This window comes from Oryctolagus cuniculus, chromosome 8, assembly GCF_051225735.1.
Source record: "Oryctolagus cuniculus isolate XC-2025 breed Fujian yellow rabbit chromosome 8, ASM5122573v1, whole genome shotgun sequence".
In the NCBI taxonomy this organism is placed as follows: domain Eukaryota; kingdom Metazoa; phylum Chordata; class Mammalia; order Lagomorpha; family Leporidae; genus Oryctolagus; species Oryctolagus cuniculus.
This window is the reverse complement of record NC_142874.1, coordinates 21,409,066-21,422,008: the sequence shown is the minus strand read 5'-3', so window position 1 is coordinate 21,422,008 and position 12,943 is coordinate 21,409,066. Positions and strand designations below refer to the sequence as shown.

The following is a 12,943-nucleotide window of genomic DNA, read 5'->3' as shown; positions in this document are numbered from 1 at the left end:
TGACTTAAAAATTTGACACTCTTGTTTATGGCATCAGTAATCTCCCTAGGCCCTAGTCATGAGTTGTCAAGGCTATGGAAGCCTTTTGGGTTCGCCGACTTTGATCTTATTCTGACAGGGTCATAGTCAAAGTGGAAGTTCTCTCCTCCCTTCAGAGAAAGGTACCTCCTTCTTTGATGGCCCTGTTCTTTCCACTGGGATCTCACTCGCAGATCTCACTTGCAAGAGATCTTTCATTTAGTGTTTTTTTTTTTTTTTTTTTTTTTTTTTTTTTTTTTTTTTTTTTGCCAGAGTGTCTTGGCTTTCCATGCCTAAAATACTCTCATGGGCTCTTCAGCCAGATCTGAATGTCTTAAGGGATGATGCTGAGGCCAGAGTGCTATTTAGGACATCTGCCATTCTATGAGTCTGCTGTGTATCCCGCTTCCCATGTTGGATCGTTCTCTCCCTTTTTGATTCTATCAGCTAGTATTAGCAGACACTAGTCTTGTTTGTGTGATCCCTTTGACTCTAAGTCCTATCAGTGTGATCAATTGTGAACTGAAATTGATCACTTGGACTAGTGAGATGGCATTGGTACATGCCACCTTGATGGGATTGTATTGGAATCCCCTGGCACATTTCTAACTCCACCATTTGGGGCAAGTCCGATTGAGCATGTCCCAAATTGTACGTATCCTCCCTCTCTTATTGCCACTCTTATATTTAACAGGGATCACTTTTCAGTTAAATTTAAATACCTAAGAATAATTGTGTGTTAATTACAGAGTTCAAACAATAGTACTAGAACAAAAAAATACTAAAATGGTTATGGGACATGTACTCTATAGAATACTATACAGCAGTCAAAAACAATGAAACCCGGTCATTTGCAACAAGATAGAGGAATCTGGAAAACATTATGCTGAGTGAATTAAGCCAGTCCCAAAGGGACAAATATCATATGTTCTCCCTGATTGGCGACAACTAACTGAGCATTTTATTTTAAAGACTGCCATAGGAGTTCACTTGAACTTTATTGTATTTTTACAGAAGTTTGAAAATTCCTCTAAATAGGATGATCACACAATGCATTTTCCTTGCTGTCCCAAAATACACTAAGGAAAGTCTTGAGTAGATTCCCTGTCGGGTACAGATAATTCTCATTTAAATAAAACCTATTCTGGGGCCGGCACAGTGGATTAAGCTGCCACCTGTGACATTAGTATCCCATAAGAACACCCAGCTGCTCTACCTCTGATCCAGTTCCCTGCCAGTGTACCTGGGAAAGCAGACAAAGATGGTTCAAGTGCTTGGGTCCTTGTACCCACATGGAGGACTTGGATGGAGTTCTAGGTTCCTGGCTGCTTGTGGCCATTTGGGTAGTGAACCACAGATGGAGGATCTCTCTCTTTCATTCTCTATCTCTCCCTCTGTGTTAACTCTGCCTTTCAAATGATTAAGTCTTGAAGAAAAACCAAAACACCGTATTCCATGGCAATATTGTTATTATTCCATCATATACAAATTAATTCTTTGATGATCAAATAACAGGTGCAAATCCTTGATCATAGATTTTCATTCATAGATTTTGGAATAATTTTACAGACAGAAGAGAAAATTTGATCTTGTAGTTTGGTGGTGGTGTGAGTGACAACGCATGTGTCACACTCTGTGCTCTGATGTGTCTGTGAAGAGTGCCCGGCGCTCCCCATCCTCCCCTCTGTGTCAGCAGTCCTCCATGTCACCAGCACAGATGGCCAGCAGTGCCTTCTTATAGTGCCCTGAAGCAAAGTGCTGAAAAGGAAAGAAAAAAAAATACAACGTATATGAAATAAAATTGTCGGAGAAACACAGTGTTTCTGAAGTGCAAAATTAGCCTTCCCAAAATTATTCACTTTTTTTTAATCTAAAGATTTAATGTTTCTGAGAATGGTTCCCAGTGAAACCACTGAAACATAATGCTGTGGGGATAGTCAGCAGTGTGTGGGTGAAAGCGCGTTGATTGACGTCTGCTTAGCACAACAGTGACTTGCAGTAGAATTCAATCTCCTCAGCTGTAGAAAGAGCTGTCTTACATTATTATTGGTATAAATCAGGGCGGAGCCTGGGGAAAAATTGTTGCTGCATCTCCAAAGATTTAAAAATGCTCATATTCATGAATGCAGTAATCCTATCTCAGGAAATAGATTTGAAATTATTAGTTATGCTGTGTATAATAGTGAAAAACTGAAAAGCGGTGTAAAATCATGTGAGGTAGCTTAAGTATGTTACAGTTTATAGAGTGGGATACCATGATTCAGTAGAAGGATTCCTTTTATTAATGAGACATATCAGTAGTTATTTATTTTTAAAAGACAACCCAAAGCAGCCATCTATTTGGGTTGCTATAACAAAATACCATCAAGCTGGAATGTTATAAATGACAAGAACTTATTTCTCTTGGATCTGGGTGCTGGAATGGCCAAGATCAAGTTGCTGGCAGATCCGGTGTCTACCCAGGGTCCGTGCTCATATGGACAGCCGCCTTCTCACTCTAACCTCATGTGGTGAACCCCATTCTATGAAGACATTAATCCCATACAGAGGATTAGGAGACTAGGATTTCCCCATCTGAATTTTGTGGGGTCCTCCAACATTCAGACCATAGCAGCACCTACAACAAAATTTTATTCTGCAGTGGAGAATTAGGGAAGTTTTTATTTTTACTTTTTTGCTCTTCTGTAGTTTCTAAATTTCCCCAAACAATGATAGTAATAAATAAAATATGATAAAAATTTATCTTTGTTAAAAAATCAGCTATCGTATTAATGTTCTCTTGCACAATGTTGTCATGTAATTCTCATTCACGGCTTTGAATGCATCCTGAAGTTGCTCTAATTATGTGAACTCTTAGCAGACTTTGAGGTGGCTGAGATTCATTATGCTAAGCAGCTAAGACCTAGCCATTCATGTGGAGAAGGAGTTATGACCTGCATTGCTCCATGGGAAATATTTAGTGTCCCAAACGAGTTGAAGGTTTCGGAGGTTTTAGAGGTGGATGTAAGGAGAGCTTTAGCAAAGATAAAGGAATTGGATTCCCTTAACTGCTCCACCTGGGCTGCAAAGGGCCTGCAAAGTCTTCTGGATTTATGATCTCTGGGTCTTTGGGTTGTTGAATTGCTTCTGGATCACTCTTCCAATAAATTAAAGAGCTGTTTCCAGAAGTTGAAAATTTCCATTGAAAACACATGAACAAGGATACAGCCCTTAGCTCTGTGCAGATGCAAACTATGACATGTTCTCAGTGCCCCATTGCCAGCATCTTTAGAATTAGTTTGAACAAGAGGCCAAGGAGTGTTTATTTTTCGCTGGGTCCTAAAAATTACATAGCTGATCTTATGTATTCTGATAGCTTTTATCAAAACCCACAGTAGAGGTTAGAGGTATCAGGATGAAGAGCTGACTTGTTTCCTTCTGATGTGTAGAGTGTTCTACAACCAGTAGTGCCAAACTTCACAGTGGCCGGTTGACAGCGTCTGGCTGGCTGCTTGCTTTCCATGGCTTGTGAGAGCCCAGCTGGACTGGTTTTAGAATCTCTTCACCATTAATATGATCTTGCTGCAAAAACGTGTTTTTCCTCATCCTGATCACACTTCAGAATTTAGCTCATAAGGTGCAATTCTAGGGCATGGATGTTTTATTTGGTTACATCTGTGATTTACCTTAGACTAAGAGGAGTCAGCTCTGTCAATTCAGGTGAAGGGGTTGTCTGCGGCTGCAAACTGTTGTACTCAAAGGCAACAGTAGTAGTTGCTCGAGTAGTAACCCAGACTGCCCCTATTAGGACTCTACCAAGAAAGCATTCAAATCAAAGCGTTTAGCACAGTCACAGTTTCAGAAACGATGAGAAGGGGGTCACGTTGCTCACACGCAGTAGACTTACTCTGATATCATGAAACAGGGATTTCCCATATCTCTCTTTGTACCGTGTTCTTATGGTCATCAAGTCTATTTCACTTCTAGCAATGAGGATCCGGATCACGGTTTTATTATGGAAACCAAAGTCCTAAAAGATACAGAAGGGGAGGGAGGTGGGTTGAGGAAATAGTACTTCAGCATCAAGAGAGATTGAGCCCTTGGCTGGAGCGACTGCTGTTCTCCTAGTCCTCAAATGCAGGCACTGCTGTCCCATCCCATGGTGCTCAGCCTGACCCCGAGAGCTGCCTCTGTGACTTCTGCTCACTTCAAGCGCACTTAGGGTGAGTTATTCTGTTCCACCTGACGTCTCGCCTGCCCTGGGTCATGGCCTTGACTCTGACCCCTGTCCTTTCTCCCTGACTCTGTAATAGTTTCTCCCTTTTCCATCCTGGCCAACCTTCATATTGTCTCTGTCACATTTCATGCTGTAAATAGCAAATCTCTTTATGTGTTCTTTCTAGATAAATATCCTGGGGAGGAGAGATTCCAACCTTTATTAGTAGAGCATGGATATAAGACATTACATTGTCATTCTGTAATCTGGTGATTGTTGAAAAGTTGTAAAAATAAGAGCCCCAGGTGCTTGAAGTACTTTCTGATTTAAATACCCCAGAATACAAGATCAATGGCCATGTACTTCTCGCAGATATACTGCTTGACAAATGGTTCCAACTCTTTCCAGATTGGGGAATGGTGATCTCTAGTGGCCAGCAAGCATAATGCAATTTTTGATAATTGGGATAATAGATCTCACAATTTGAGGTGATTAAAATGAATGATCCAACCAAGTTCCCAAATGTAGATTGTAGGTCATTAACTTAGAGTGCCCTGGGGAGAACACAGGAAGATGCTTTAGTGTGTGAATGGGGAAATGGCCTTTTTGACAAATATTTGGCATCTGAGGTCCTCATATATCAGACATTTGATTACCTGACTATGCAGCCCTCCCCCTCGCCTCCCAACCACTTGTGAGTGCACACGCCTTCCTGCTCCCATACAACCTATGGACATATGCGATACTTAGACTAAGTAGCTCTGAATTTAGGCATCAGTGGGATCAGGGTAGCTGAGGTGATTTTCCATGGTCATGGACTAGTGAAGCTTTCTCTGTTGTTAGCTCTTTGGAGCAAAGACTTGAATCACCCCATAGCTTTGCCCAACACACTGCTCTACTTCAAATACAACTTCAATCAAATCAATCTTTTCTCCTTGGAAGGGTTACTTCCTTTCTATAACTGGAACTTACTTCGGTTCTTGTGCGTAAATAAATACTCAACTCAGAAGATGCACAATAAAGTACCCTTGACTATAAGTATTTTCTTGGCATGCTGGCTGCATTTAAGAGGTTGGTGTATAAAAATTACTTTGAAGATAAAGCTACTAAAATTACTGTGTCATTAGATTTTTTTAAGTTTTCAAGGTTCTCTCTCTACACACACACACACACACACACAGATGTATATACAATCTTCAAATATATTTCATGCACATTATGGATAAAGTGTACATGAGAGGACTTCAGAAAGTTTGTGGAAAAATAGAATTAAAAAATAAGTATTTTGGTGCAAAAAAGTTTAAAATCTATGTCTAGTTTTGTTTTTATAATATGAATTTTATATTCTTTTTTTTTTTTTTTTTGACAGGCAGAGTGGACAGTGAGAGAGAGACAGAGAGAAAGGTCTTGCTTTTGCCATTGGTTCACCCTCCAATGGCCGCTGCGGCCAGTGTGCTGCGACCGGCGCACCACGCTGATCCGATGGCAGGAGCCAGGTGCTTCTCCTGGTCTCCCATGGGGTGCAGGGCCCAAGCACTTGGGCCATCCTCCACTGCACTCCCTGGCCACAGCAGAGAGCTGGCCTGGAAGAGGGGCAACCGGGACAGAATCTGGCGCCCCGACCAGGACTAGAACTCTGTGTGCCGGTGCCGCAAGGCGGAGGATTAGCCTAGTGAGCTGCGGCGCCGGCTGAATTTTATTTTCTTAAAGACTGTATAAATGCATGGATTTCAAAATTTGGGCATCAAAACAAATTTATCTTTTAAATCCATTTCCATGAACTTTTTGAAGTCCCCTCATATTATCTGGTGTACCTGTTTGTTTCCCTAAACACAAATGCTCCAAAGAATGTGATTATCATAATAAAATGTGAAAAAAAATGTCAATTATAAAATAGCTTAGAATTTAGCACTGTCTAGCCATTACTTTAAGTATGTTTGGAAAACAACACCTCATGTTTAAAAATAACCATTAGCATTATTTTGTGTTTTTAAACTTTAGGAAAGTAGCAATTCCTTGCCAAGAGTATAATTTTTTGACATGTTCTTCTTGGTGCCACATATTTTGTGTTTGCATAAGATGATGTGTGCTCTTTGGAAATAAAAAGCATTTGAATTTGCCATTTCTGTGGCTGCTGAGACTCCAAAGGACATGGGGGACAGGAAAACAAAGAACCACACTTCTTAGGTACCTACATCTGTACAGAGAGCAGAGCACTACTTTTCTTTGATGAGTCTTATTTCCGTTGCATAACATGATTTTTTTCCCCACTTGGACATATATTTTTTGTACCTGTTTACATACATGTTCAAGAATGGAAATCAATATTTAAATAATCGAAATAAAAATAGCTATTGGAGAAAACAGATTCCATTTCTGAAGAAAGTTTGAAAACGTGTGGGTCTTACTTACATGGATGGCACTGTGCAGTCGATAAGCAAAGTAGGCTGGTTTATCTCGAACACAGAGCACTAGGAGAAATCAGAATGAAAAGGAGGAGCGCTGGGTGTGATAATGTTTGAGAAACAACGAGATGCTTTTTTCCTGCTGTTACAATCCTCATGTTGAATGGTGATTTCAACATGTAGAGCAATGATCACACTTGTGACAGTTTATGACACCAAGGTGAGATCATTCCTGTCATCTCTAGACAGAATTCGGGCTGGGGCCGGCGCCGCGGCTCACTAGGCTAATCCTCCACCTAGCGGCGCCGGCACACCAGGTTCTAGTCCCGGTTGGGGCGCCGGATTCTGTCCCGGTTGCCCCTCTTCCAGGCCAGCTCTCTGCTGTGGCCAGGGAGTGCAGTGGAGGATGGCCCAGGTGCTTGGGCCCTGCACCCCATGGGAGACCAGGAAAAGCACCTGGCTCCTGGCTCCTGCCATCGGATCAGCGCGGTGTGCCGGCCGCAGCGCGCCGGCCACAGCGGCCATTGGAGGGTGAACCAACGGCAAAGGAAGACCTTTCTCTCTGTCTCTCTCTCTCACTGTCCACTCTGCCTGTCAAAAAAAAAAAAAAAAAAAAAAAAAAAAAAAAAAGAATTCGGGCTGGGAAGTATTGCAGGAACGGCTCATGTCTGTCTGTCCGGGATAACAACTTTCTTGAGATCCCAAAGCGATTCTTTCTCTTCTACAAGCACTCCATGCTTTGTACTACTCACACCTGCAGGTATCCACAGATTTCGGGAACAAGGTTGATCTTGAACACTGTTTATGATTGCAGCTTATTCAGACAAAACGCTCTAGAGAGAACGCTTGTCCAGCAATGGACCAACACCCATGAACTGATGTCAACTGCTGCCTTGGTTTTCCAAGAACAAAGAACTTCGTATCCAAGTCCTTGCATAAATTTCTTCCCTTTGCCTAAATAAACCTCCTTGAACCCTCCCATAGTTTACTAAAACACTCATATCCCCTTCACAATGCTCTGTCATTGTCAAATCCATGTCTTCATTCTTTAGAGACTCTCTTCTCTGATTGTTATTTAGACTGATACACCACAACTCTTAGAAAACACATGAAGCAGCAGTGTTGTAATGATTCATTCAGAATTTCATTTAATCTCTATCTTTCTCTTGGAACTCTGTTGGTTCCTGGAAAAGCAAAGTTTGTCATCTTTGAAAAGGAACTAAGTAGGGCTTCCAAAAGGCCCAGTTTATCAGCATTGTTACTGAAGCTTTGCTAATGTGGGATTCACCAAGACATAGCCCCCATGCAGTTCCTTCATCTTCCCAAATGCTACTTTTAGTCCCTTATAGACTTGTGGGTAGATCTGAAGTCACTTAAGCAGAACATGTAAGGGCCATAACTAGTCTAGGCCAGTTTTAGGAGTCATCCAATCAAAACTGCCATAGCATTAGAACAGCATAGAGCCTTGGTCAACAACTATCCTGGATGGAATTCAGTTGATGACTGTAGCACTCAACAGAGTAAGTGGATGAATGCGTGACTGAGTGATTAATGTGTGAGAGGTTATGACATAGAATAACCGTAGAATAAGTGCATCGCAACAGCATTTTCTCTGTCGTTCAAGTAATTGCTTTAGGTTGTGAGCCCACATCTTCCTCCCTCTCCTGAACAGTGAACTCAGTGATCGCCCTTGAGTCCCTTCTGGGATGTGAGCTCCTTGAAGGAGGAGGACTTTGGCTGTGTCTGTTGATGCTTTCCTCTTCCGTCTGCAGTGCCTACATCAAAGGTCAGTAGTGCTCACTGAGTGAGTTAATGACTCAAGGTAAGATGTTTTATGGTGTTTCTGATACCCACTGTGGCCTGTCTTATGTCCACGCTTTGTGCCAATGATCTACATTGGAAAGAGAGCTGGCAAGGTTCAGATGACATGAGCTCCACTCGTAACTTTGTTGCTCATTAGCTCATAGACTTTGGAAGTCACTTAACCTCCTTTGGCCTTGTTTGTAAATGGCAGGGTTTTGATGTGATGTATGGTTACTAGATTTTGTTGAGAATTTTCTAGAACATATGTACCTTATTGTCAGAAAAATACAAAGATGTAAGCAGTCATATACTCTTTCAGGGTTTTGTAAACTCCACCAGACCATTTTCATAGAAACTGCACCCCATGGGAGACCAGGAGCAGCACCTGGCTCCCGCCTTTGGATCAGCGTGGTGCACCGGTCGCAGCGCGCCGGCCGTGGCAGCCATTGGAGGGTGAACCAACGGCAAAAAGGAAGACCTTTCTCTCTCTCTCTCTCTCACTGTCCACTCTGCCTGTCCAAAAAAAAAAAAAAAAAAAAAAAACAACTCCTTTACTAGATAAACTATGAGAATACTGTTCTCAGCTCCATGTTCATGCAGGTATATGCTATTCTATGCATGGAAAATCAAAATGCTCATTGATTTTGCTCATATCCAAGTAATTCCTGCGTACCTACTATGGGGATATTTCACAATGACCTGTCTTTTATAGTCATTGAACTGTCACAACCCAGGACAAGAAAAGCAAGGGTGACTTATGGTTGATTTTGTAGATAACTATCACTGTTTCTCTGCATGGAAGGTAGTGTTTTTCTACCTAGGAAGCAGGGGGAAGTGTGTGTCTCACAATTGTCTGCAGAAATCACGACTAAATAACAACTCAGTGAATCTCTTTTAGGTAGGATTTACTCTTTTTTTTTTTTTTTTTTACTCTTAAACTTTTTGGAGAAGGTGACCAACTCTTCTCCACCTCCCTACCAACCCAAACAAAAAACTAAAACCCCTTTTCTTCTTGGAGGAAAAGAAGCCACATGGCTGGCCTTGATCTGCTCTTGAACAGGGGATCAGGAATCAGAAAATGTGACATGGATTTAACAGAGTGAGAACCGTTCCTGAGAGACAGCATCCGAGAATGCTGTTTGTTAGTCAGAAAGTTGACGCAGATGTTAGAAGAGCGCTCAGTTCTTCAGTAAAGTCATCAGCCTGGCCGTATCGTACGTTCTGTCTCCTGATGTCCTTTCTCTATGTAGGGTTTATATCCCCTTTAAATAATTATTCAGTGGAGAACAGCCAGGCCAGCCAAGAGCTCACTCATGCACCTGTAATTCACTAATTCACTCTGGCACACACAGGTCCGCTGAACCTCATATTTATGATCACTCACCAATGGCAACCAGCAGCTGCTGGAAGTATCCGTCATAACAATCATTGATGGCATCTACTATGTCTTGCCCAGAGATATTTTGAAATTCCTGGAAAACTTCAACAAATTGGTAGAATTCAAAGGAGATTTTTTTGTATCATAACAATTGCTGATTGCCGTACATAATGAAGGTGAACATTTTATGTAAAGCAATGGACAATACTGCTATTGGTTGTGTAAGTGGAGTCAGCATAGATCTTGGACTTCAAGGATCTACTATTCTCTTCTGGGGAATGATCACTACTTCCTGGGGATCACTGCTGATTTAAATTGACAGGAGGCACATGTCTAGCTGTTATTTATGGGCCTTTTGTTTAGGACATACACTCAGCTGTACTTAGATCAATAGCAAACTTCTTCTAGAGCTTAGATATTAGAATAAATAAGTGTTAAAATTCTTTGAGTCAGGGCTGGCGCTGTGGCGCAGTGAATTAAGGCCCTGGCCTGAAGCACTGGCATCCCACAAGGGCACCGGTTCTAGTCCCGGCCACTCCGCTTCTGATCCAGCTCTCTGCTGTGGCCTGGGAAAGCAGTAGAAGATGGCCCAGGTCCTTGGGCCCCTGCACCCATGTGGGAGACCTGGAAGAAGCTCCTGGCTCCTGGCTTTGGATAGCTGCAGCTCCAGCCATTGCGGCCAATTGGGGAGTGAACCATCAGATGGAAGACCTCTCTCTCTGCCTCTTCTCTCTCTATGTAACTCTGCCTTTCAAATAAATTAATAAATCTTTAAAAAAATTCTTTTAGTGATGATTAAATTGTGATCATACAATCTAGGAAGAGGTGCAGGTGTTCAGCCTAGCAGTTAAGATGCCATGTTTCATCCCAAATCAGAGTGCCTGGGGTTGATTCACAGCTCTGCTCCCAATACCAGCTTCCTGATAATAAAAACTTTGGGAGGCAGCAGGTGATGGCTCATGTAATTGGGTTCCTGCCACTCAAGTTGGGAGACCTGGATTGAGTTATCGGCTCCCCACTCTGACCTTGGCCTAGTCGTTGAGGATATTTGGGGAGTGAACCAATGGATGGGAGTTCTCTGTCTCTCTCCCTATCAAGTAAAAGGTAATATGTTAAAAAGAAGCTATGGGCCGGCGCCACGGCTCACTAGGCTAATCCTCCACCTGTGGTGCTGGCACCCCGGGTTCTAGTCCCGGTTGGGGTGCCGGTTCTGTCCCGGTTGCTCCTCTTCCAGTCCAGCTCTCTGCTGTGGCCCGGGAGGGCAGTGGAGGATGGTCCAAGTGCTTGGGCCCTGCACCCGCATGGGAGACCAGGAGGAAGCGCCTGGCTCCTGGCTTCGGATTGGCGCAGTGCCAGCCATAGCGGCCATTTGGGGGTGAACCAACGGAAGGAAGACCTTTTTCTCTGTGTCTCTCTCTCACTGTCTAACTCTGCCTGTCAAAAAAACAAACAAACAAACAAACAAACAAAAAACAAAAAACAAACAAACAAAACAAAACAAAACACACACACACACAAACAAGAAGCAGCAGCAGCAGCAGCAGCAGCTATGGGGGCTGGCATTGTAGTGTAGCAGGTAAAGCTACTGCCTGTGATGCTGGCAGCCCCTGTGGGCATCAGTCTGAGACCTGGCTGCTCCACTTCCACTGTCCCACTGCTAATGCATCTGGGAAAACAGTGAAAGATGGCCCAAGTGTAGGCCATTGCCACCCACTTCAGAGACCTGGAAGAAGCTCCTGGACCCTAGGTTTGGCCTGGTCCTGTCCTGACCATTGTGGCCATTTAAGGAGTGAACCAGTGAACGAAGCTCTCTCTTTTTGTATCTCTACCTCTCTCTCTGTAATTATGCCTTTCAAATAAATAAGTAAATCTTAATCTATGAGGAGTTTTATGAGGACTATGAAATCTCTATTAGGGGCATAGGGTGGCGTTTACTCAGCCAATTTTGCTAAATTAAGCTTCCTATTTCAAGAACTTACTTATCTGGCTTTAACACAGGAAACTAAGTTTTCATTCATTCTTACAGCAAATTGGAAGTGAGGAGGTATCTTTTTACTATGATTTCTAATTAACATATAGAGTAGTGGGGAGTAGGTCTCTCAAAAAATTCTTATAGACTTTGGTGCTTTATATAGAAAAAAAACAGTTATTTTTTTTCAACTTTTAACATTTTAAAAACTAAGTACTGTACAGGATTAAGTGGTACCATGTGGTGGTTCATGGTGTTCAAATCAGGGTAAACATCTCTATCTCCTCAAACACTTATCATGATGAAAACATTCAAAATCCTTTCTTCCAGCTTATTTTGAGAAAAATACAAAGGTCGTTATCTTATCTGTGTTCTCCCTATTGTGCAGGAGAACTTCAGAGCTGCCTGCTCCTATCCAGTGTAACTTAAGCACCTGTTAGCCAGCCTTTTCCCAGCCTCCCCCCACCCCTTCTCTCCCCAGCCTCTGGATTCGACTCTCAACTTCTATGAGGTCAACTTACAAAGTCGATGCTTTCGTTTCTAAGTAAGGGAACAAGGCACTGACATTTGGGGAAAGTCAGACTAATGTCAGCGTCCTTCTGAGACCACTGAGACACTCCTGCTGTCACACAGATTGTGTCAGGAGCAGTGACCCTGGCTGTTACGGACTCATGGAACCATGCTCCTCAGCCAGTTTTCAAGGAAACATACAGTGTAATTGACAGGAAATAGCTAATTTTTGGAGTAAGTTCTTCATCAAAAAATAGATATCAATTTTAAAAGGTTCAGTATTTGGAAGTTTACGCAATTTAGTAAACGCAAATAATAAAAGTATAGAGAAAACTGTATTCCTTGGTAATGCCCTGAGATGAAGCAAATCCGTACCAACAGGATTCAAAAAGTAGCTTTGAAGTAAATGGACTTTCCTTTGTTGCACCTTTTTTACTACTTAGCTACTTGCTTTTTTAAAAAGTTATATTTGTTTGAAAGGAAGAGTTGTGGTGGTGGGGGGAGTGAGAGAGGGATTGATCTTCAGTTCTCTGGTTACTTCCCAATGGGCCAGCTCGAAGCCAGGAGTCAGGAGCTCCATCAGGGCCTCCCGCATGGGTGGCAGGGACTCAGCTATGGGCCATCACCTGCTCCCCAGGTGCATTAGCAGGGAGCTGGAACACAAG

The 12,943-nt window shown here is 42.5% G+C and overlaps 1 protein-coding gene across 1 annotated transcript in view; it reads right to left on the bottom strand.

Moving 5' to 3' along the window:
• Positions 1–407: 407 nt before the first annotated feature.
• Positions 408–12,943, bottom strand: part of LOC149124899 (annexin A10) — an 82,094-nt gene continuing 69,558 nt past the window's right edge. The window contains exons 9-12 of the mRNA XM_089302137.1: positions 9,806–9,901; positions 6,626–6,684; positions 3,905–4,027; positions 408–1,776 (exon numbers count right to left, since the gene is read on the bottom strand). Of these exons, the coding sequence (XP_089158263.1) occupies positions 1,708–1,776; positions 3,905–4,027; positions 6,626–6,684; positions 9,806–9,901 (347 nt within the window). The 3' untranslated portion in view covers positions 408–1,707. The remainder of the gene's footprint in view (positions 1,777–3,904; positions 4,028–6,625; positions 6,685–9,805; positions 9,902–12,943) is intronic.